Source organism: Podarcis erhardii (genome assembly GCF_964252035.2).
Source record: "Podarcis erhardii genome assembly, chromosome: 10".
Lineage (NCBI taxonomy): Eukaryota > Metazoa > Chordata > Lepidosauria > Squamata > Lacertidae > Podarcis > Podarcis erhardii.
Genome location: NC_138500.1, coordinates 26,113,422 through 26,137,127, shown reverse-complemented (window position 1 = coordinate 26,137,127; position 23,706 = coordinate 26,113,422). Strand labels below are relative to the sequence as shown.

The 23,706-nt window shown below is 41.4% G+C and overlaps 2 protein-coding genes across 5 annotated transcripts; one reads left to right on the top strand and one right to left on the bottom strand.

Annotated features, from left to right (window-relative positions):
- The first annotated feature begins 4,632 nt into the window (after window positions 1-4,632).
- MTERF2 (mitochondrial transcription termination factor 2) lies at window positions 4,633-8,976 on the top strand. Its single transcript, XM_081878395.1, has 2 exons — window positions 4,633-4,917; window positions 7,426-8,976. The coding sequence occupies exon 2, from the start codon at window positions 7,461-7,463 to the stop codon at window positions 8,625-8,627; it is 1,167 nt and encodes a 388-aa protein (XP_081734521.1). The 5' UTR covers window positions 4,633-4,917; window positions 7,426-7,460; the 3' UTR covers window positions 8,628-8,976.
- A 1,825-nt stretch (window positions 8,977-10,801) lies between these two features.
- TMEM263 (transmembrane protein 263) lies at window positions 10,802-23,326 on the bottom strand. Of its 4 annotated transcripts, none has more exons than XM_081878398.1 (5): window positions 23,111-23,326; window positions 20,283-20,331; window positions 18,221-18,311; window positions 14,838-14,907; window positions 10,802-12,091 (listed from the first exon to the last, which is right to left on the bottom strand). In XM_081878398.1, the coding sequence occupies exons 4-5, from the start codon at window positions 14,899-14,901 to the stop codon at window positions 11,805-11,807; spliced, it is 351 nt and encodes a 116-aa protein (XP_081734524.1). In that variant the 5' UTR covers window positions 14,902-14,907; window positions 18,221-18,311; window positions 20,283-20,331; window positions 23,111-23,326; the 3' UTR covers window positions 10,802-11,804. The 4 variants fall into 4 exon arrangements, with proteins under 4 accessions (XP_081734524.1, XP_081734522.1, XP_081734525.1 ...); XM_081878396.1 differs by having other exon boundaries at window positions 18,221-18,296; XM_081878399.1 differs by lacking the exon at window positions 23,111-23,326 and adding an exon at window positions 22,563-22,958.
- Between the last annotated feature and the right edge of the window lie 380 nt (window positions 23,327-23,706).

Here is a 23,706-nt window from a genome sequence, read left to right as displayed (position 1 = left end):
TCACTTGCAATTAAGTGGATTACTACAAAGACACCACAAATCTCCAGTGCTCCCTCTTTCATAGGAAACTAATCCTATAAAAAGACTGACCTGTATTTTTAACAATTCAGGGCTTCTTCAACCACAGCTTCCTACACTTTCACTTTTATGCTAAATTTGAAGCTGGGGCATATGAAGATTGTGTATCTTAAGAATGTAGGTACTGCATTATTTATTGAAAAAAATATTAGCTGATCTTCAGTTTTGTCTCTCGGGGTGAGGTACAGCATAAAATACAGTAAATACAATCAAATAACAAATTGCATCAGCAGTTTAAAAAATGTTTTGCAGTTTTCCACATGTTCGGAGACTTAGCTGCTGGTATCATGGACTGCAAAGCCTATGGTTGCTCATTCTGCAGTTGGCATGGATTAATAGTGACACATGTGTCACTACAGTAGGATGAAGTTGCAGGCACAGGCTGACCACTGGAGTTAGATGTGTGCTAGATGTAATCTACCTCCATCCCCTTCAAAAGTACCATGCAGATACAGAAAAGGAACTGAGGAATTCAAGAGAGAGAGCATAGCCCACTGTCTTTAAGGGTAGACCTCTACTTGAAAGACATTCCTTTAATAGCCAAGGGAAGGGTTTCTCCATAAGCCTAACGCAGTGGAGGAATGTGAATGAAGCACTGTGTGTCTACCTCAAAATGTTTGCAGGTGCAAACAGTATGCAAGGCAAGATCAGGTATAACTGTTATTCTAAAGCAGCAATGCTGCAGCAAGCAAAGGCTCTAGCAGCTCAGTCAGCTGCTTGTGGCTGCAAAGCCAGACAGGATGTATGTGACTGTTGCCATGGAAACAAAGGGGCAGTCCATTCTCCTTATTGAGCACAGGATGTGAGCTCAGTGTGTGTCATATGACCTGTACAGGATGTACATGGGTGGAGTTTGGAGTTTCTCTCTGTTTGTTGAAGAGAGCAGACATCTTTACTGTATGGCTGCTGAAGACAGGAATAAAAGCATGTAAGATACATTTCTGTCTGAGTCTCATTCCCCTCCCTGGGGATATGCAGGGAGGAGGAGAAGGAGGAGAAGCAGTTGGTGTGTTTTTCTCACAGCCTGAGGAAAATCGCCGGAACGGACCTCATGTGTTTTTCCTGCTGGGAGTCGCCGGAGGGAGGTCGAAAGAATTCAGCCGGTGCCTGGAAAGATAGGCACATACCTCTGACCGAGCCTGAATACTAACAATAACCACCCAGATACCATCACAAGCACAAATAATCATGAATGCACAATAGAAAAGATGTCCAGAGGGATGCTTAAGTAGATGGGAGGATAACACTTGTTCTAGAATGCTACCATACCTTTCCTTTCCTTATGCAAAAGAAGGTAGATTACAGTCTTTGGTGAGAAAGTTACTTCTTCAATATAGGCCAGGGATTCCAAAATGAAGGCTGAATACTCACCAGTGTGTTGCAGAATTTAAACCACGTATGTGTGTGAAGGTCTTTAAGATGCCAACAGTTAGTACTAAAGCAAATGTCTGGCAGCCAGCCTTGCAGAACTTCACTGAGCATGAAGTAAGTGTGATTTATTTTTTCAAAATTTATTTTTTCATAATGTCTTTTGCCATAACACACTTCAAAAAAGTCCAAACTGTGGTATAATGAATCACTGATACAAATGGAATTGGAGCACTTCTCAGACACAATACACTTCTTCAAAACAATTCAGATCCCTTTTATTGTTATCTTTGCCACAATAAACCCCTCCCAAATAATGCTAGATCTTTGAGAGGTCTAATTGCAACTATGCCTTCATTCACACAGATTAATAATAAAAATAAATAATAATAAAATTTTATTTATATCCTGCCCTCCCCAGCCGAAGCCAAGCTCAGAGTGGCTAACAACAATAAAAGAAACACAATTTACATAAAATCCCAATCAATTAATTGAAATGTAATCTAAAATCAACTCATTCTAAAATCAATTCAAAATCAAATTAATGGCAACCATTGGGCTAGAGTTCTGTGAGGGTTAACAAAGGAGGGGATCAGGCTGTGCCCTGGCCAAAGGCCTGGTGGAACAGCTCTGTCTTGCAGGCCCTGCGGAAAGATGTCAAGCCCCGCAGGGCCCTAGTCTCTTGCGACAGAGTGTTCCACCAGATTGGGGCCACGGCCAAAAAAGCCCTGGCTCTGGTTGAGGCCAGCCTAACCTCCCTGTGGCCCGGGATCTCTAATATGTTTTTATTTGAAGACCGTAAGGTCCTCCGTGGACCATAGCAGGAGAGGCGGTCTTGTAGATAGGAGGGTCCTAGGCTGTATTAATGTGTGATTTGTTCAAACAACCCAACATTTGGGGAACCCACCATTTGGGGAAAGGCCTTCCCTTTCCTAAGAAACAACAGTTGGTGGGACACCCCATGCAGCCCATAATAACAATAGAATACTTGCTGATAAGACACACCACTAGTTAAACTGAGGAACAGAGGGAATTGCTGATCAAAAAGAACAACAAAGTTCTGATTGTATGCATGGTTCTTTCCTCAGTGCAAAATTATTTCAGAGCTGCGCAGTGGAATAGCACCCAACATAGCAGTGTTTGATAATGAAATTTACATGTTAAAACAACAATGCGATTTCCATATTTCTGCTACAATCCACGACCACTTGCTCTTGGCAGTTCTGCCCCTTTTGATGTCTGTCATATCCACACCCCTATGGAGAGTCTAAAAATGTAAGCAGCTGTGTTAAGCCATATATAAGCAAATACAAGCACCTTCCCACCCCTGGAAGAAAAGCAGCAGTACAGTGGTACCTCGGGTTACAGCCGCTTCAGGTTACAGAAGCTTCAGGTTACAGACTCTGCTAACCCGGAAGTAGTACCTCGGGTTAAGAACTTTACCTCAGGATAAGAACACAAATCTCGCAGCGGCAACAAGAGGCCCCATTAGCTAAAGTGATACCTCAGATTAAGAACAGTTTCAGGTTAGGAACGGACATCCAGAGCAAATTAAGTTCTTAACCCGAGGTACCACTGTACATAGAAAAACACCCAATTCATTGAGGTCTGCTGACAGTCATTGAACAGACACTAATAGGATAAATTCAACTCGCAAAACTCACTGAAATTTAACAAAAGATCTTCAGCCAGCTGAAATGCAGCCCTTAGTAGGAACCCCATGAAAGAAAAGGGGGAAAATATATCCAACCTTTCCTTATTTCCCTGACTTCCTGTATGCTAATCTATTGGAAATAATAGGAAAATGTGAAAGAACTCCTGAAGAAGCATAGTTGTACCACACTCAGTGCCAGATTTACGTATATAAGCTAAACAAGCTATAGTTTAGGGGCCCACTCTCTTGGGGGTCTAAAAAAAATTAAAGGGAAAAAAACCCTGGGTGTACATTTCCAAAATATTGTATAAGATAAAAAACAAATAAAATAAAACCTACATACAGTTAGAGCTTAATAATTATTTCACTATTAATAGCCTTCTTCTTAATTGCATTTCAAAAACAGTGACAAATTGTTGTTCCCAAAGGACAGCTGGACAGCTGGACATATAAAGGGCCCCATTGCCTTCAGTAGCTTAGGGCCTCATCAAACCTAAATCCGGCCCTGACCACACTAGTTCTCTTTGCACTAAGTACTGTACTAAGGCTTGGCAGAACATTGTGTACCATGAAGCAAGAAAGAAATCCAAAGCATCTAATGTCTTTGACAGCTAGGAGTATAACAAACCCTGTAATTTGCTAATCATATGGTGCTTGTTATGACGTTAAGTGCAAGGTGCTGTTAGTGTTGCCTGAGTGTGCTTTTAATGACATGTTTCCACACCTGAAAAGTTTTGTTTCTTTTTAAGATTTTCACGTGATGCAGTTTCCTGCAAGTTGCTTTTATAATAATTAGAATCTATACCTGTAGTATTTTGACTACTGCGTTACTGATCTAGCCTAAAATTATGTAAAAAGAACCTCTCCTACTTCTTAAAAATTAGGCAGTTATATTAACATTTACTTTTATGTTTAGTTTGCATACTAAACTGTGTGCTTCATGGCTTCAGAAAGGAATGTATTCTGTTTGTGCTGGTGTCAGTCAAGATTGACAATCAGATGAAGGGAGTTTCATCAATTAACCGGTCCAAGTGAAGCCATTGTCCACTTTGCACCATTTCAAATTTCAAAACTTGCTGCTGAATAAATGTCAGTCCATGCCAATGCTCACTTAAACAGCTCTCCCAGAAGAGTCCTGGGAACGGTAGCTTTTTGAGGGTGCTGGGCATTACATACACTACAGTTCCCAACACTCTTTGGGGGAAAGCCATGAGTGTTAAAAGTGGTAGAAATGTGCTTTAAAAATATATGCTGTGAATAAGTATCTCAGTTTCTCCCACTCTTTTGCAAACAAGTGTTTCTGTCCTTTGCGGTTATTATGGAAATGTGGTGGTTGCAGGGAACAGTGTGTTCGTCTTGTGCTTATTTTTCCTTTTTTTAAAAATCACAACATCAACAAATCCGTTTCAAATCACTCCTCTGGCTTGTCACCAACCCGAGTTGCAAAAGTGGAAATGGTTCGCTCCGCCAGCATTACACCCCTCCCTCTGCCTCGCACAATGAATGGTATGGCCAAGAAGCGTGCCCGGGTGGCTGTTACTGCCGCCTTTCTATTGGTGGAAATGCAGACGCCCCTTTGCTGCGCTTCCGGATTTCCCCTCGCGCTTTAGGCCCGGAGGAGCTGCCGCGCGCGCGGGGTCTGCACTGACAATGGGGATCCCGGACGGGGCAGTGCAATGTCAAGCGTCCAAGGGATCGCCGAGGCCTGGTCTGGAGGGAATGGCGGAGGCAGCAGCAAAGCCCGGCCGCAGCAGCTTTACGTAAGGGAAACAGACGGTCACCCAGCAAGGGCGGTGTGTGGGTTGAGCTCCGACCTGGTAAGTATCTCTCGCTGGAAGGGACAGTCCGTTGTTTGGCACACACCTGGCCACCAGTTCAGTGCCGGATTTACGTATCAGCTAAACAAGCTATAGCTTAGGGCCCCACTCTCTTGGGGGGGCCCCCAAAATGGAAAAAACATCCAGGATGTAAATTTCCAAAATATAAGACAAAAAACAAATAAAATAAAACCTACATACAGCAACCGTGTTTTGTGTTGTGTAGGCTCCTGTGATGTAAGTAATGGGCCCCCAATCATTTTAAGTTAGGGCTTAATAATTATTTCACTATTAATATGCTTATTCTTAATTGCATTTCAGTTCAACAATTACTTTGATAAAATACGTATTCTGTTATGTGCAAATGGCTTTAGATACCTGTTAGGTCCATAAATTACCATATAGCATATATTCAACACAAAAAGCAGCGACAATTTTTTGTTGACAAATGACAGCTGGACATATAAAGGGCCCCATTACCTTCAGTAGCTTAGGGCCTCATCAAACCTAAATCCAGTCCTGCTTATGCCAGCCTTAAAATAAAAATAAATAAGAAGTGGACTTTACAGCCCGATTCTAGCATTCCTCCCATAGCAGTCACAACTGGAATGCATCCTAAATATATTGATACATGCCACCCCAATTTCCAAGCATGGTAACTTATTTGGTTGTCCTGATTGTGGTGCTTAAATGGCTAGCCAAAATCTTTACCTTGTTACCGGAAAAATCCGAGGGCTCCCTTGGACAAAAAGTAAAGACACCAACCAGAGTAAATTGGAGCAAATCAGCAGCCTGTAGGCTTGGCCTTTATTGAACTGTTGCAACAGGGTGCTCCCCTCACTTGCAGGAGAGAGGAAAGACACAGAAAAATGGTGTGCAAGGCCTTATAAAAACTTTTGAAATTCCCACCCTGTAGATCAAGACCACCCCCAGAAACATCATACATACATCACAGAAAAAAAAAAAATTCCTTCCAGTAGCACCTTAAAGACCAACTAAGTCAGTTCGTGGTATGAGCTTTCGTGTGCATGCACACTTCTTCAGATACCCAGTGTGTGCATGCACACGAAAGCTCATACCAAGAACTGACTTAGTTGGTCTTTAAGGTGCTACTGGAAGGAATTTTTTTTGTTTTGACTATGGCAGACCAACACGGCTACCTATCTGTAACTGAAACATCACAGAAAGGAAGGGTTGAGGGAGGGGTGGTGGTGGTAACCCGAGTGTCCTGTCACCTGACTGGTTCCCTTCTCCCCCTCCCCATGAGTCATTTTCAGAAGGTAGTCGCAGTTTCCTGCCCCCTGAGGGGGAATCCAATCACTGTTCTTTTGCTATAGTCCGTGTTGAATCCACTCGTGTATGCAGTGTTGATGGTCTTCTGTCTGAGACCATCAGGGTTGGCATAGCAACTGGGCAGGGCTCCTGTGTATGTACTGGTATGGTCAAGGATTATGGCTGCCCTGTATCAAACCTTTCCCATTTTGTAGTCCTTCCTTCATGGAGTAAAATAAAAGTGGAACAGTGGAAATCCCATGTATGGTTGATTTTCTATGAATGTATAAAGAAGCGTAGCGTATGTAGTGTGTGAGTGTGTGTGAAGTTTGTACAAACTGAATGACTGGGGGGGTGTTTCCTGCTACAACCTTAAAGATAAAGGAACTGGTTTGGCAAGCTTGCACAGATCCAGGATCTCAAGGATTAGAAGGGACTTGGGCATCATCCAGACTGACCCCCCCAAAAACTCCCTATCAATATAAAAAAGATCTTCAGCATAATCTTCAGCATATAACGAAAGTTGTACAATAGGGGAGCCTCTGTGGGGAGGGTTTTTCAGTAACATGGCTACCTCCATGGTACTTCAAGGGACCAAAGCTCTTTTCAAGTTTTGCCAAAAACATAGTGCATGTCTCCTGAAGTTCCACCTGCTTCTGTGATGGTGAAAAAATAGAGGCCTTGCAAAATAGGCGAGAGTAAGGTTGTGAAATGGGACCTTTAAAAAAATGAAAACAAATACATTTAACTGTCATGGGTGTGTGAAGGTGACTGGTGCACTTACCTTAACAATACAGATGTAGCAGATGGTTGTGCTTTCCCATCCATTCCTTGGTCCTCTTGATCAATTCCTCTGGCAGTTAAAGCGTGTGGTTTTATTTTACCCCCTATTAGGTCTCAGGAGGTGTAGCAACAGGCACCCAGCCTCTTGCATTGCAAGTTTCTGTTGACCTACTAACATAAATTCTGCTACAGATTAACAGTCGTTTATCATTTATATCTGGCTGAGACAGAAGGTGCAAAGTACTTCACAGCATGCCCATTATTTAAATATGAATATTTGAATGCAGCTGCCACAGAGTGGAGCATAATTACAGCCTGGAAAGATTGTTGTTAAACAGGAGCAGAAATCCCCTAAGTGGCGAAAGGTTGTTTTCTTGTTCTCCCCCCCCCCCCAAAAAAAAAAGTTGAACAGGCACAGCATTAATATTATCTCAAATGCTTTCATTCTTTCAGGCCTTCTCAGACATAGTGCTAAATCACAAACTGAAATGACCCACGTTGCTCCAAATCTATTTATGCGATCTCAGCCTCGCCTGCTGTTGCCAGCTCTTTCAGCCTTATGGAATCAAAGACAAAACAGAAACTTTTTACTGCATTTTAGATATACATCTGATGTTGCTGCTGGAGAGAACAAGGCCACTGTACAAAGCCTCTATGAGCTATCTGTGGATATCAAGAAGATCCGTAGGCTAAAGCCATGGGTGCTCTCAAAAGAGGTGACGCACGTCAATGAAACAGCTAAGATTTTGCAAGAAATGGGAGCTGACAAGAGTTCTGTGGCATATATTTTTGAACGTTGTCCTGAGGCAATTCTTTGTAGCCCTACAGATATCCATTATCAGAGAGAATTGTGGTTATCAGTCTGCCAAAATGAAAAACAACTAGTTGAATTAATAAAACGGTTCCCAGACTCCTTTTTTACAGTTAAAAACTATGAAAACCAGAAAGCCAATGTTAGGTTCTTCAAAGATCTGGGACTGAAAAATGCGGTTATCAGCCGGCTCCTAACAAGTGCATCAAATATTTTTTATAATCCTGTTGCAAAGAACAAGCATATGATAGAAACCCTACAAAGTAACTATATAAGGCTAGGAGGTTCACAGGAGAATATGAAGAACTGGATGATGAAATTACTGAGTCAAAACCCATTTATTTTGTTAAATTCTTCGGCTGCTGTTGAAGAAAATTTGGGTTTTTTTCAGAAGAACAAATTCACTGACTTTGAAGTTTTGAGTCTGCTATCCAAGCTGAAGGGCTTTGTTTTTCAACTTAACCCTAGTAGCATGCAGAATAGCCTGCTGTTCTCCAAGAACATCTTCAAATGCAGTGATCAAGAGTTAAAAGAGCTAATAATAAAATGCCCTGCCCTTCTCTACTACTCAGTTCCAGTTCTGGAAGAAAGACTGGAGGGGCTATTGAAGGTGGGAATTTCTGTGGACCAAATTAAACAAACACCTGCAGTGTTAGAACTGTCAGCAGAAATAGTGCAATATAGGATTAAAAAACTAGATGCCATAGGATACAGTCTAAAAGGCAGAACTCTAGAATACCTGAATGGGACAAAAAAGGATTTTGAAGTTACTTACGGAAAGATACAAGAAAAAAAGGAGAGGCCAATATTTAATCCAGTTGCTCCTTTAAACATTGAAGATTAATTTCTGGAATGTATTTAAGAATGCCACATGGGAGTTTGAGATGAAAGAGGTTGGGTGACTTTTTATACTTGGAGAACACAATGTAATTGATACTCAAAATGGATTTTTTTTCACACCCTACTTCTTTCAGTTTAAATGAATTTTTTTAAACATGGAACTCAATGAGTAATGGGATTGCAAGTTTCTCCACCAAATTGGACACCATCTTATCAGAAACTTAACTTGAAGATGCTGCTGTTAACAGTGTTGCTGATACTGAGTGCAATATACTAACCAAAAGAAAGATAAACCCACCAGGTCATTCTGTATGAGTGTTCAGTAAGTTGACAAATAAAAGCTTTCAAAACAATGTCTTAAGGAAATAGCCCTGTAGTGTCACAGTTGCATAATTTTAACATCCTTTTATTAGGATTCACTCCTTAAGAGTGCTGGGAGTCTTGGATTCTAAGCACCCCTCTTCCTATCCATCAACCAGCCTGGGTTTTCACTTTTTTGAAAGCTTTATACCTAAGCACACAAAATAAGCAGGCACTCAGTACCAGAGAGAACTAAGTAAGCTTGGATCAGTGAGGATGCTTTTAAAATCAGCCACATCAATTCTGAATGTTACATTTCTTTTATCCTCAGTAGGACTAAGCATATGTAACCAGACAACACTGTGATCACAATACCTCATTTACAGTTTAAGACCCTCAGTGGAGGGTTGCCACCTTGAATGGCAATTAATTTCTACAGCATTTTAAGTCTAAATATTTCTCTGTTCTATCTCTTTGTTTCAGTCTGGCTACTCATTCTAAAAATAATATCCACATACAAACCAATTAAAAGTCAAACATCTGGAAGACACTCAGAATTTTTTTTACAAAGATCCTTAACAAAAACGAACTGGATGTTTCTGCTTTAATAAATGCTTTTAGGAGTCTTTGTTAGAGAGTGGTTGAACAGCATGGAGCAGTAAACTGAAATTTTTCAATATCTGCAATCATGCTAGTCAAGGTATCCCAGATGAAGAGCTCCTTTTAAGCTCTCATATAGCCATGGCCTTCTTACAGTCTTTTGCTGTCTTAATTCAGCTCCCCGAAAAACACTTATTCAGAGAGTAGCGGTGATAAAATCATTATGTTGGGATGGTTTGGTGTATCACATTCTGGGTTTGAAGAATTCTGTTCTCTCACCCTTTACAAAAGTTTGATGTATAGAAATATTTTAAGTAAAATATTAGGAAGCTGGCTTACCATTGTTCCAGCATTGTCTTCTCTGACTGGCAACAGCTCCTCCCATGGTCTTGAGTACAGATGTTTCCTAGCCTTGCTACATAATTTATTTTTTTAACGAGAGAAATCAGGGTTAAACCTGCAGGCAGAGCATGAGTTCTACCACTTAAGCTATTGTCCTTTCCCTTGGCAGCTGAAATACAGATGGCAACAGCCGGATCATTTATATCAGACTGTTTAATGCACAAAATTCTAGAAACTAGAATAAGTGATTTTTGACAAACAATGGCTTTTGGCTGTCAGCAAAACAAAACAAAAATGAAAAACATGAATCCACTATTTAGAATTAGAATCAATGAAGCGCAGGTGCTTAGCTTTTTCTTGATTTTAACACATACATTTTAGGAAATGCAGCATACAGAATATTCATGTGTACTTCAGCCATCTTTATACTACCAAAAACACTACAAAGTCAACAAGAACATGCTGAAGAGTTTCCAAATGAAATTTGCAAGGCATGAACCCCATTAACCCGCATTACAGTCCACTAATTTGAAGGCTACTTTGGAGTTAATGGATTATGAATTAGGAGCAAGAGAGCAAATGATAAATCTACATGTTGCTCAGGAAACCTTGAAAATGTATGTGTTAAATTAATTTCTATGCAAGTCACCTAATTATTTTTAATCACTTGGATTTTATCATTGCCAGTCTTCGGTGCTATTTTGTCGTCGTCCCGCCCCCCCCCCCCCAATTTTCAGCAAAACTACCTACTGAGCTGCCAATTCTAGGAAGGTCTGTGTTTTCATAGTGAAAATGGTATTGTCTAACCCATCAACCTGCACAGACTCTACTCATTTTCATCTGCAACACTGAAACAAATGATGCATAGCAGCAGCTGTTGTTGAATTCATGGCAGTGTTTAAGAAGCGGGTTTTAGAATCATTTGTATTGTTGGACTAGAAGCCACAAAAAGTGTTTTTATTCTAAGCTAGAAGTTATCCAGTAATGTATGGACTGTAAACTTGGACATACACTTCAGTTTAAACAAACTAACAGCACAAAGGAGTTTTCATTTTGAGGTGGGGGTTTGGAAACCAGCAAGTTACACCTGAGATTTAGCAGTCATCTCTTCAGTCAGTATGAACAGTGTTAAAAAAGTAAAGCTTCTTTCACAGACTGCATTGAAATGAGGGAAATTACAAAATCCTTCCAGTCACTAAGAAAAAATAGATTGTTTTTCACCGTAAGGCATGAATGATTAGATTGGTATACCACACAACTACATATATATAGAGGCGCACGCATACACATGCACACACAGAGTGAATGCAGTGACCATTCAGAGTTTATAGTGTGTATAAAAATAGTTTCAAAAAGCAAAGATATATGAAGACCCTTTAAGCAGTTCAATGATTCTTTATAAAAAAAAATACAGACGCCATAGGCTTGCAGCTAGAACATCAATATATTTATGGTACTGTAGAAGTTACCAACTGAGGACATGATCTAGCCAATATTTAAAGCACTTTAATGTTCAACTGATACTAAAGGGGCAGGTAAGCACAGGCTTTAGCCCCTCCCATTGGACCAACAGGACTTCAAAGTGCTTCACCTTTTGCTAGGTCATTCCCTCCATTTTTATTTTCACATTTTTAGTTCAAGACTGCAAAAAAAAAAATCTACAGTGAATTAATATTCATATGTGAGCTACCCTTTCAGATCCATGTACTTGATTCCATGTTCATCAAGTGTAACATTTCACAGATGAGTGCTTGAAGAAATCTATCGTTTTAAATGAAATTCCAGACACTGGGGTATCACACGCCTCTTGTCCCTTTCAGGTGAAAGTCATTCACACAGCTCTTTATAGGAGTCTTAAGACCTGTGGCTTTGTAGCAGTCCATTTCTGCAGATTCCACAACCACAGAAGCAACTTCCTTGGCCTCAGTTTCTCTCTCTTTTAGTCAGACTTATCCTTCTTCTTCCCTGTTAAAGGCACTTTGCTTGTGATAGCAGATCCTACAGCTGTAACACCTCCTGTCACAGCAGAAACACTTCCTTTTACCAATCCTACTCCCATGGAAGGCACGGCTGTTACTGCTGTTTTGGTCATTTCTAGGCTTTTCCCTCCTATCCATGCTACACCACCAATTGTGGCACCAACAGCTCCCTTTGTTATGCTGAAGAGGCCACCAGTCACACGAGAAAGCATGCCGGGCTGCTGCTGTGGATGATCTTTTAATGAATCTGAGAAGGAGAGAGATAGTAAAATGTTCAAATCATATTTTAATGTTTTTAAGACAAACAATTGCAGATCCTTCTAACATGACATATACCACATGGACTATAAGCATTCTATGGGATGGCTGTTAGAAGAAGCCATTGCAAGTTTTTTTTTAAAGGATAACATTTTCAAAAAAGATATTAAAATATTTTGCGTAATTGTTAAACTTACACCACTTTTTCCTTTATCAAGCTGTTGTCTCTTTAGTTCAGTCTTGTAAATAAACTGGAGCAGTGCTTTTTGGGGGGGGGGGGGATAACACAAATTTCCAGAGTCTCAGAACCTTTCAGGAGCACATGGAAGATTCTGTCTAACCCAAACCTACTTTTACAAATGGCCTCGTCCTTGATTTCCTCTCTAAGGAATCCTGCAACCTTTGGTTATGATTTGCTTGCATATTGTGTATGCTTTGGGAAGAACTAGGGTTTAACCATTTTCATAATTCTCTTTGGAAAAGAAAGGTTTTGACCCGCCTTTCAAAATATGGTAAGGAAGGAACATTCCCTCAGATAATCAGGAGCCAGGATGTTTCCTTATTTTTAATGCCTCAGTGTCATTTCCAGGCTTCCAGATGTGCATGCCAGTTCCCCACTGGGAAGTAGTGCATATAAAACAGGGATGGCCAAACATGGCCCTCTAGCTGTTTTGTGACTACAACTCCCATCACCCCTAGCTAACAGGACCAGTGGTCAGGGATGATGGGAATTGTAGTCCCAAAACAGCTAGAGGGCCACATTTGACCTTAAAAGATCTACTCTGTGTATGGTTAATGTTGGATAACCCCCTAAGCACCAAACTCTGCATGCCATGTTAGAAAAGAATAGGCTAGAATCCTGTACACACTTAATTGGGAGTAAATTCCACTGAACTCAATGGGACTTACTTCTGAATAGCTCTGAATTAACACCATTTTTTTCTTGTTTTACCAGACTTAAACAGGTTCAGAGCAATTGAATAATAGGATGCTTCCAGACATAACATTTTGTAGATTACTGGCTCTCCAGAGCACCCACAAGTCTCACTTCTACTGTCAGCTCCCATGCTGATAGCTGCTTGTCCGTGTAGTACAGAGAACACGGCTGCCATCATGCCAACACAATGACGGTAAGCTCTAAAATAATCACTAAGAAATGAGAGATACCTCTTTCCACACCCTTGTTATATGATGATGATGATGATGATGATGATAAAAATCCTGTTGTATCTGAAGAAGTGTGCATGCACACGAAAGCTCATACCTAGAACTAACTCAGTTGGTCTTTAAGGTGCTACTGGAAGGAATTTTTTTTATTTTGTTTTGACCATGGCAGACCAACACGGCTACCTATCTGTAGATGATGATGATGATAGGCATTACTCAACTGTTGCTACTGAGTGACTAAAGTCAAAGTATGTTCAAAAACTGCACAGTCCAGTATTAACAACCACTTAAACCTGACTGTGTATCTAAGTACTGCAGAGGAGACAGGAGAAAGCCTAACAGTGGTTGACAGATCAGTGAGATGGTCACTCATTTCAGAAGCCTGTGAATTTCAGTTTTTATAAGATTAGCTCTCTATGTGAAAAGTGCCATAAGTTATCGGAATTTCTGAACTACGTGCTATGAAGCACACAAGTCCATGAAATAAAATGGAATTGACCACTGTGAAACTCATGCCTATTGGATAAGACAAACTATGCAAGAAATAAGTTCCTAAATTTCATTTAAATCAATAAGCTGGTAATAGCAAGACATACGCAGCCTAAAATAGAAATTCAGGAACATAAGCGAAACCAATAGGCCAAGGTACACAAGAAATAAAACAGGATTTATTGGCATATAAGCATGTACAGCTTCTGTGCTGTCCTATACGCTAACAGCAACTCATTCTCTGAATGTAGATCCTTATGCAGCCAAAACAACACCATCCATACATAGCAGGGAGGAATCAGCAGTGTTTTGGGAAACAAAGGTTTGCAGAATTTACCAAAAAGCATATGCCGGGGAAGATAAGATGCTAAGAGTTGGACCTGGTTGTTAAAAACCCAATGCCTCCTCAGCTGTGAAGCACACTGTGGAGGCATGGGCAAACACAATTTTAAACTAATCAAAAAAATATTTTTTTTTGTGATTTTCTATGCAGAGTCATCTATAGTCTTGAAATTGAAATACAGTGGTACCTCGGGTTACATACACTTCAGGTTACATACGCTTCAGATTACAGACTCCGCTAACCCAGAAATAGTACCTCGGGTTAAGAACTTTGCTTCAGGATGAGAACAGAAATCGTGCTCCGGTGGCGCGGCAGCAGCAGGAGGCCCCATTAGCTAAAGTGGTGCTTCAGGTTAAGAACAGTTTCAGGTTAAGTACGGACCTCCGGAATGAATTAAGTACTTAACCCGAGGTACCACTGTAAGTTCATAAGAGGGAAACTTATTCACAATTTAGTAAATAACTGATTAATAATGAATAGATGGACTACATTTCAGCCCCCACATTGTATCGCTTGGCTCCTCAGCACTAAGAGCAATCATTTTCTAAAGTAGGCTTGATGAAATCCTTCAAGCACTGTAACGTACGAATATTTCTTCTTCCTTTTTACAAGTTTACTCAGAAGTAAGTCTCACTGGATTCAATGACACTTACACCCTGGAACACAGGGACAAACAGGTTTGTAGCCGAAACCTTAAAGCTGACAGAACCATGGTAAACTTGTTATTGAAATTTACCTTCTGGTGGCTCCTCATTAAGATATGCAGGAACATCTTGTTCATTTCTGTCTGTTTGATTCATTATTGCCTGTGGGAGAAAAACAACAACCGAGTTCTCATTAGCAATATAGGCACAAGTCAATCTTTCACTCATCTCCCTTTAAAATAGGAAAGATCATGTACAGCCTAATCCTAATACTTGCTACAACAGCCAGTTGGGTTGTACCAACTGCCATGCCAATCCAATATAATGACATTATATGAGTGCTACAATCCGATGTTCCAAGAGCCAGCAATGGCAGTTTTCACATTGTGCTAAGTTAAGCACAAACCTGCCAATCCAGCTTGCATTGGTTTAAAAAACAAACAAAAACATCACTGAATGGAATAAAGAATAATACATGATATACTGAATCAGTATAAAAAAAGCTACCACGGGCAGCCATTCAAAGAGCACAAAACTGCAAGAATAGCTCCATACTTGAGGAAAAGGCAACTTTGTCTCACTTTCTAACAACAGTACTTTACTGTCAAGAATTATACTTCACAAATTGAAGAGTCAGCCTTCCTTACTACAGATTTAGGCAATACAGTGGTACCTCAGGTTACAGATGCTTCAGGTTACAGACCCCACTAACCCAGAAATAGTACCCCGGGTTAAGAACTTTGCTTCAGGATGAGAACAGAAATCGCACGGCGGCGGCACAGCAGCAGCAGCGGGAGGCCCCATTAGCTAAAGTGGTGCTTCAGGTTAAGAACAGTTTCAGGTTAAGAACGGACCTCCAGAACGAATTAATATCTTAACCCGAGGTACCACTGTATTCATTCAGACAAGTCTATCTCAAACCCAGATATTGGCACCCTATTCAAGATCTCCTGTTCAGCAAGCTGATTTTTTTAGTTCATGGAGAAAGGTTCTACCATACATGAAACATCTTCTATCAGTTGCTTCAGGCATCTTGTAATGATAAAACTTTTTTGCTTAGTCTTTCCCTGACCAATAATATTGGGCCCTCACTAGAGTTTTGCATCTATGATACTATTTTACTGGGGGCTTTTGTGTATTTTTGTTCACTTGGAGATTTAAAATTTTAAACGGTTTAGAAATGCTTTTAAATAAATAAATAAATAATGTTTCCCTACAACTTAACAAAAATGATGTAAGAATTATGCTGAGAACAGGTTTCTCTTCAGCAAGAAAATCCAGTGGGTAGCCACATTGGCAGGGATCCTCAAATATGGTTATCAGGGCAACAATAAATTTGATTTGAACAGTCAAGAATTGAAAACGTCTGGTAAACTCTACCCTAGCAATGGCAAGCTTTCAAAACAAAACAAAAAACACCCCAGAACAAAACACATTGGTAGCCACTGGAGGCAAAGTGCATGTTTTCCAAATAGGTAATAGGCTGCCCTGTGCTTGAACATATCTTCAGGGTCATGGGTTTGAGGGAAAGGGTTTCCTATACACAAAGCTCCTGCTACTCTTCCCCTGTAAAGTCCACTCAGAAGGCAGTGGGTACAAAAGGGACACAGGAGACAGTCTTGCTGGCAACCAAATACAATGAATGTTACCAAGCCCAGCAAAAGTTATGGACTACTGGACGCTAGCAGAACCCCACAGTTCTTAATTCCAACCATTTATATAGTTTTTCAATAAATAGTGAAGAGTTGAGGTTGCATGGATATTGAACAATTAGAAAATGCAAAAACAAAACAATGGCATGCCATTGTAGTAGATTACATTGCAACCCTTTAAAAAATGCTGAACTAATGAATGAACTGACTTTTGGACTTTGATGAGCTATTAATATTAAAATCACCAGGAGAAGCTCATCCTCAAGTGCAAATATTTATCAACTGCTGATGAAATGAGATTCTGTGAATATATAACATTCCTGCTCAGATGTCTGCGCCAGATGCAGATTTGTTACTGGACCAAGTTCAAGGTGTTAACAGCTTAGTAGCAGTTTACTCAAAGGATGACCTTACCCCATACATGCCCATTCAACCACTCTGATCTGTGGAATAATATACATTCTGCACTTGTAAGGAGAAAATATTTTGGCATGGCAACTCCCGCACTCTGAAATTTCCTTCCCACTGACATTAGGCAGGTGCTCTATTCCTTTCATAACCTGCTAAAAACCTTTTTGTTAGGTGAGCCTACCCAGACCTGTATTTTAATCTGTAATTTTAACTTATAATGTATATTTTTAACTGAGGGTCTTAGTCATATTTTGATTTTTTAACTTTGATTTTTATTGACAATTTTAACAAATGAATATTATTAGAGGTTTTATTTACAATTACCGGTAAGTGGTATATAAATTTTGTTGACTTTAATTAATTAAAAGGGACACATTTTAAGTTATCTAGTTTTTAAATGGCTACTTGTTATTTTAATGTGAAACATACAGTTAAATGTGTGAGAGAGATCAGAACTATACCATGATGCTAAATATATCTGCTAAGACAAGTTCTGCGGAAGTCAGTAGGTCTTAATTCCAATTAAGTAAATTTAAAATAAATGTGTCAGACGCCTCCCCCTCATACCATACAAGGTTACCAGTCGGAAGCATTTAAAAGGAAGGCAGCCGAGTAATACCATCTAACAGAGTTAGTTCAATAATGCCATGCAGGACATGTTGCCTTATTAATTTCCCAGTCCTTAATTAGGGTCAATGAGATCAGATACAGTTTTGCCAAGAGATGTGGTATTAACACTACTGTATTGGCCAGATTCCAGCCACATATCTCCTACAGTTTTAATTGGATATAGCATTAATCTCTATTTCCTGTCTTTAGAATACAGTATAGTGGTACCTCGGGTTAAGTACTTAATTCGTTCTGGAGGTCTATTCTTAACCTGAAACTGTTCTTAACCTGAAGCACCACTTTAGCTAATGGGACCTCCCGCTGCCGCCGCGCCGCCAAAGCACGATTTCTGTTCTCATCCTGAAGCAAAGTTCTTAACCCGAGGTACTATTTCTGGGTTAGCGGAGTCTGTAACCTGAAGGGTATGTAACCTGAAGCGTATGTAACACGAGGTACCACTGTAGTATTAAAAAGCTTCTTTGAAAGTTGCTATTTTGGAAGTAGTACACATTTTAGAAGTGTACATATTCAGTGCTGAATAACAGGGCTTATTATTCTCATTGTATATGTAATTCACTTCACAAAGTCAATGACAATTTTTTATCATTTAAGCAGAACTGAACATTCCGTTTTAGGCTTTTAGAAGAAATGCAGGACAAAAATAATTAAATTACCAAAATTAAGCAGCTAACACGTAGATAAGTGTCAAGTACACTAAGCTTGTTTACGAAGCATTATGCAGCACTAGAATTAAACAAGTAGTATTAAATATAAATATTTTACACCACATATAATGTACATACCTATTTAACGCCTTGCTGTGTAGCTTCAAGATGACCAGCACAAGTTCCTTGTTTCCCCTTATTATTAAACAGCAGTCTACAATTATAAACACTGGTCAAATCAACAGATACAAAAACAGCATGTATCCAGTGAGATTAACATTATAAGAAATTTCCAGAAGTAAAAGAAAGGTTGGTGTGTCCTTATAAAAAAATGTCCAAGACATTCTGAAGTGCTTTTTCAAGTGAGGCAACACTTCACTGGCTAATCTTTAAATCGTCTATGTTTAACAAACAGGTATCCACATCTTTGAGAACCACCCAAAGGAGGAAGACAAGCATTTTAATGGATGATACACATAAATATGTGTGCCCTTGTTGTTATTGTGCAACTTCAGATTTCAACTGAAATGACAGACGCTAAATTGTAAAAACACATACACCCACAAATTTTGTAGATTCATACTTATTCTGGGGGTGCCAAATGAACCATATACTAAAAGAGTCAAGGCTCCTGCAATCATCCAAGTTTCTATCAGTGTATAGGCACAAGGTGGAAGGTTGTACCAAAAGCTTAAAAAATAAGCATTTTGGAGCTGCTGCACATGTGTCCTTCATGGCCCTTCTGGTGTGGAAAGCTGCATGTTGCCTATCTACACATCACCATATGCAACAAATGTGCATAAGCCCATTTTTTCAGGGAACTCTGCCATCTACTGGGACTTTCACCATAAATAGATGTGTGTCCATCCATCATGTGTGATAGTATAAAAGCAGATTTAATGGCATTTCTGACATGAAGTGGTATCCCATACAAAATCTGTCTCTCAGTTATTTTACTGAAAACAATTTCCCCAATATTGATATAGTAAAAATGCGTAAATAGGTCCTCAGTTTGTATAGTGTATAGGCTAAGAGTCCAAGCTGTGAGCCAGAGAGTTCCTGGTTCAAATCTTGCCTCTGCCATGACAAGAGGTCTGGGATGGGGAATCTGCAGCTGTCCAGATGTTAGAATCCACTCTCCTGTGAGCCCTGCCAGTGTAGCCAATGATGGGAGTTGAGAGTTGTAGTCCAGCAACATCTGGAGAGCCTCATCCCTACACCAGATGCAACCTGAGGCAAGCCATCCTCAGTTCCTTTCCCCATTCACAGTATATGGTTTAAACAACAACCATGTAAAACAAGTGAGCAAACTGGCCAGATTATTGTTTTATGAGAGATTTTTCAGTACCTTAAATGTTTGCAGTAGGGTACTTTTCTTCATATGTACAGGTAAGGTGAACACAACAACATGCATAACAAACTATTTTGACCGGGTTAATTAGTAGAGTATTCTGAAATAAATTAAGAAATCAGGACTGATGTATTATCACTACACTGCAAACTGCCTCCCTGCAAATATTCAGCTGAATACAAGACCACATTCTACACGAAAATGCATAACATTAATTCTATGTCAAAGTTTGGAATGGACTTGCACCTTTATGAACATTCCCTGCCTTTGCATTCCCTGGACTTCCCACACAGCTTTAGTCTTCTGCCTTTGCAGTTTCCTATACTGATGGGATATTATCCAACAGCTGAGAGAAGTGCACATTTGCAATCTTGCAGCAGGCCATGTTTTGGGGGCTGGTGGTGGCAAATGCAGAAGTGAGGTCAGAATCACCCTGTCTCCAATGCTTTCCTGCAAAGTTAGGCGGCATCTGTCATAGGCAAATACAGTGGTACCTCGGGATGCAAACGGGATTTGTTCCGGAGCTCCGTTCGCATCCAGAAGCAAACGTAACTAGTGATGGCACGTCTGCGCACACATGCGTCGCTTTTTGCCGCTTCTGCGCATGCATGTGACGTCATTTTGAGCGTCTGCGCATGCACAAGCGGCGAAACCCGGAAGTAATGCGCTCCGTTACTTCCAGGTTGCTGCGGAGCGCAACTCGAACGCGCTCAACATGAAGCATATTCAACCCAAGGTATGACTGTACTCTCTTGATCCCCTCTGCCCCCATTTAGGTTTCTCAGTGTCTATTTACGGTACACCTACAATTACTTAAATCTAAATATATATATAAAAACCAAGACTTACCAACTGTTTCTGTATTCAAAAGTCCTACTGTGGTTTCCTATATGAAAACCTAGGAAAGTAACATGCTTATTAACATTTATATACTGTACAATAGACTTCTCAGAATGTCAATTAAATCTCAGCTGCAACACACAATGGCCTGAAGAAATGCAAGTAATTTATGTGGTTTTTAAAGAACTATAATTAATGCAAAGCTTTGAACTGCTAAGAAAGGCGAATCAGGATGCCCCAGAGCAAGTTTTTCATTTAGCCATAATTTAAAATGTACTGCTTTAATAAACAAGTCCCTACACTCTATCTCTGTGGGCATCTATCAAGCTGCTTAACTATGAGGAAGCACAGGCAGTTCAGTTAGTAGTACTCAGCCTCCCCACATGCCTGGAAAATCAAGAGAAAAGGGAGGTTGTATGACCATTGAAGTGTATGATGTACTTTAGTGTCCCAGAAAAGAAGGAATGGAAGAAAAGCAAATGGGGGAGGGGAGAATTGTGGTTTTCCCATCACTTCCCTTGTCACAAAAAGTCGAATAAGTGGGATTGTTAGGCAAGAAAGTCAAATAAACTATAATTGTGCAACCTGAATGTGCAGTTATGTGACTGAATCGCACCTGAAAATAGCAACCGTCTAGAAGAATGTGGTTTAGCAATTATTGCTAACTGGAGAATCTGCTGGCCAAATCACCACCACCTCAATTCCCCACTGAATTCTACCCAAACAAATTACATGTATTATTAAAAATTTCCATAGTTCTACTCACTTCCCCCCAAAGAAACGCTTTGGCTAATACTTACTCAGACTTTATAATAAAGCACTGTGTGGGGTGTTGAGCAACAGAATGTACTTCCAGCCGCTCTATATCCCACACCCTTCTGGAGAATAAAGCTTGTCTATTCTGGGTTTAGAAGAGCAAAAGCTGAAGTAAGCAACTCCTAGTGGTGCAGACATATAACTGCTAGCACACTTGCAAACCAAGCAGGGTCCAGTATGGTTTCAAATTGGATGAGGGATTGTGTGTTGAGATTCTTGCATTGCAGGGGTTGGGTTAGCTGACCCTCAGGGTGCAATCCGACTCTACAATTCTGTGATCCTAGGGCATTATCCAGATGGTGAGATAATCATAGAGTAAGATGTGGTATTGTAGGCTATCTAGTCCAAATACCTGTTTCATGCAGGAAATCCACCATCAGAGAATCCTCAGCAAATGGCTGTCTAGAGGGCTTGAATAGTTTCAAAGAAAGGGAGTCCCATCATGTTTCTGAGTAATTTGTTTCATTGTGAAACCACTCTTAACATCATTAAGTTTCCTTTAGTGTTCCACCAAAATCTACCTTCCAGTAACTTAAGCCAATTAGAGCTTGTGCTACGCTGTCCCTGAAGGCAGGTCAAATCTTTGTTTTCCAGTCTATGGGACAGCCCTTCAGATATTTTAAGATCATGTCCCCTATCAATCTTCTCTAGGTCTGGGACTCACACAAACCGAGCCTTGCATGAATGGTCAGACAGTTTAATAAGCCTGGCCAGGCATCTAGCACTAAAGGTTTATGAAGCAGAAACTTTCAGGAATAGCATTAGGTACATCAAGTCAAAGGAGTCTTGGCAGAGAAAGAAGCAGAAAAACAAGCTGAGAACAGGCCTGTAAATGGCAGATTGGGAGCATTACTACTTTCTGCTGTAGAAAGCTTTAAATGGGAACCCTGAAGACACAAGGAAAAAATCACGGATCTATATCACAGCAGTGACGTGGCAGGAGAAAGAGAGAGATGTAACCTGGAACCATGCAGCTGTTGACGTGCTGCTGCCTGGATTCTTTTGCCCGCCCTCTAAAGGGCTCTTCCACGTTGAACAGGGTGCTCCTTTCTAATAGAGAAGGTGCGCAAAGTCTCCTGCCAGAACAGCACTGGCAGGAAACCCCCGCCTTCTCCCCCCCTGCCACAACCCACCACACCACCACCCCCTCCTCCATTTACAGATTCTCATGCCATCTGCACTCAGAAGCAAATTCTACTGTGAATTAATGTCTTTCCTCAAATCCCCCTCCCCCTCCCCGCGCTCCATTCAAGCTGTAAACAGAACTGCACAAACAGGCTCTCTAGGGAAGGCTGGTGGACATCATATATGGCAAACGTCTATATGCAAAGACAAGCTTGGGAGCTTCTGATACTTGCACAGATCCCCCTCTCACACAAAACGCATCACAAGTTCTCCTGCTCCACGACGACCTACATCTGGCCATTTTAGGAGGTCAGTTTTTAAGGCTGCTGCTATTCCGTGCACGCTTACCTGGGGAGTCAGCTGAACACAGCGGGACTTAATTCGGAGAAAACACGGTTTTGGAGGGTGGGGGGCTGCCCTGTAAACCGTTTATGCAGAGCAGGAAAGAAGAGCAACCGTTCCAAGGCAAAAACTCAACTGCATTTGTTTATTTTGGAACGAAACGGACATTCTTTTATTTTCCAGACTGCTCCTCCGAGCCCCCCCCCCGTTTTCCTCGCGTACCCCGAAAAGCTGTAGTTTGGGGAGCAGAGGAAAAGAGGCGGCGTCTGTGGGCGTCCTTATTCAAACCTGGTTCCCTCTGGCCATTTGTCTACACCCTGCCATTCAGTTACGAGCTCCCCTCCCAAAGCCACCCTGGGGGGGGTGTCATTCAGTGCCCCCCATTTCCCTCCTGCCTTGTCCCCCCTTCCCCAGAGTCCACGGGTGGAGGGCGACAGGGCGAGGTGGAGGGGGGGGCGCCCCTCTTTTCTCCCATAGAGAGGGGGGAGATGCTTTTGCCCAGCCCTCCTCGCCTCCCTCTTTCCGCGGCTGACTAGGCCGCGTCTCGGGCTCACCTCCGTCCTGCCAGCTCGCGGCTCCGCCTGGCCGAGGGATCTTCCGCTCGCCCCTCTCCTCTCCGGCGGCAGCAGCAGCTTCTTCCCCCACCGCGGAGCGAACTCGGGCTCCCCTCGCGTTGCTGTGGAAGCTGCTCCTTCGGCGCCTGCCGACGTGGCGACCTACGCACCTCGCCCTGTCTCCGCCCGGAGAACCCGCCCCGGGCCGGCCCCCAGCGCCCCCCGCCGCTCGGAGGGGCGCGCAGGCGCTTCAGCCTAGGCCCAGGCCCGTCTACACGGGCGCCTCGCTCCTCCACCGGCGCCTCCTCGGCGCCCGCTGATGCTGAGGAACCAAATAGGAGGAGGGATGAAAGGGACAGCAGCCATATAGAGATAGAGATATACCGTATACGTCTTATGTTCACACATACACACCTTTCCCCCATCTCCCCATTTTCCCCGTCACTAAGGACGGGTTTATGTGTCCAAAAGTCAGCATTTGCCTGGCTAATTATTACAGTTGCCAACATTTCTTTCCTCAAGATAGCGACCCTGTGCCTTTCAGGCAGAAATGCAAGAGAGGCCAAGGCTTTTCCTCCAGAAGGGGCTACCACAGG

Bases quoted from the DNA above. Each gene is read 5' to 3' on its own strand.
- MTERF2 (XM_081878395.1), top strand. From the start codon at position 7,461: ATGACCCACGTTGCTCCAAATCTATTTATGCGATCTCAGCCTCGCCTG.
- TMEM263 (XM_081878398.1), bottom strand. From the start codon at position 14,901: ATGAATCAAACAGACAGAAATGAACAAGATGTTCCTGCATATCTTAAT. The intron at 12,092-14,837 runs GTAAATTTCAAT...TCTCCTTCTCAG, and splicing joins TAATGAGGAGCCACCAGAAG to ATTCATTAAAAGATCATCCA.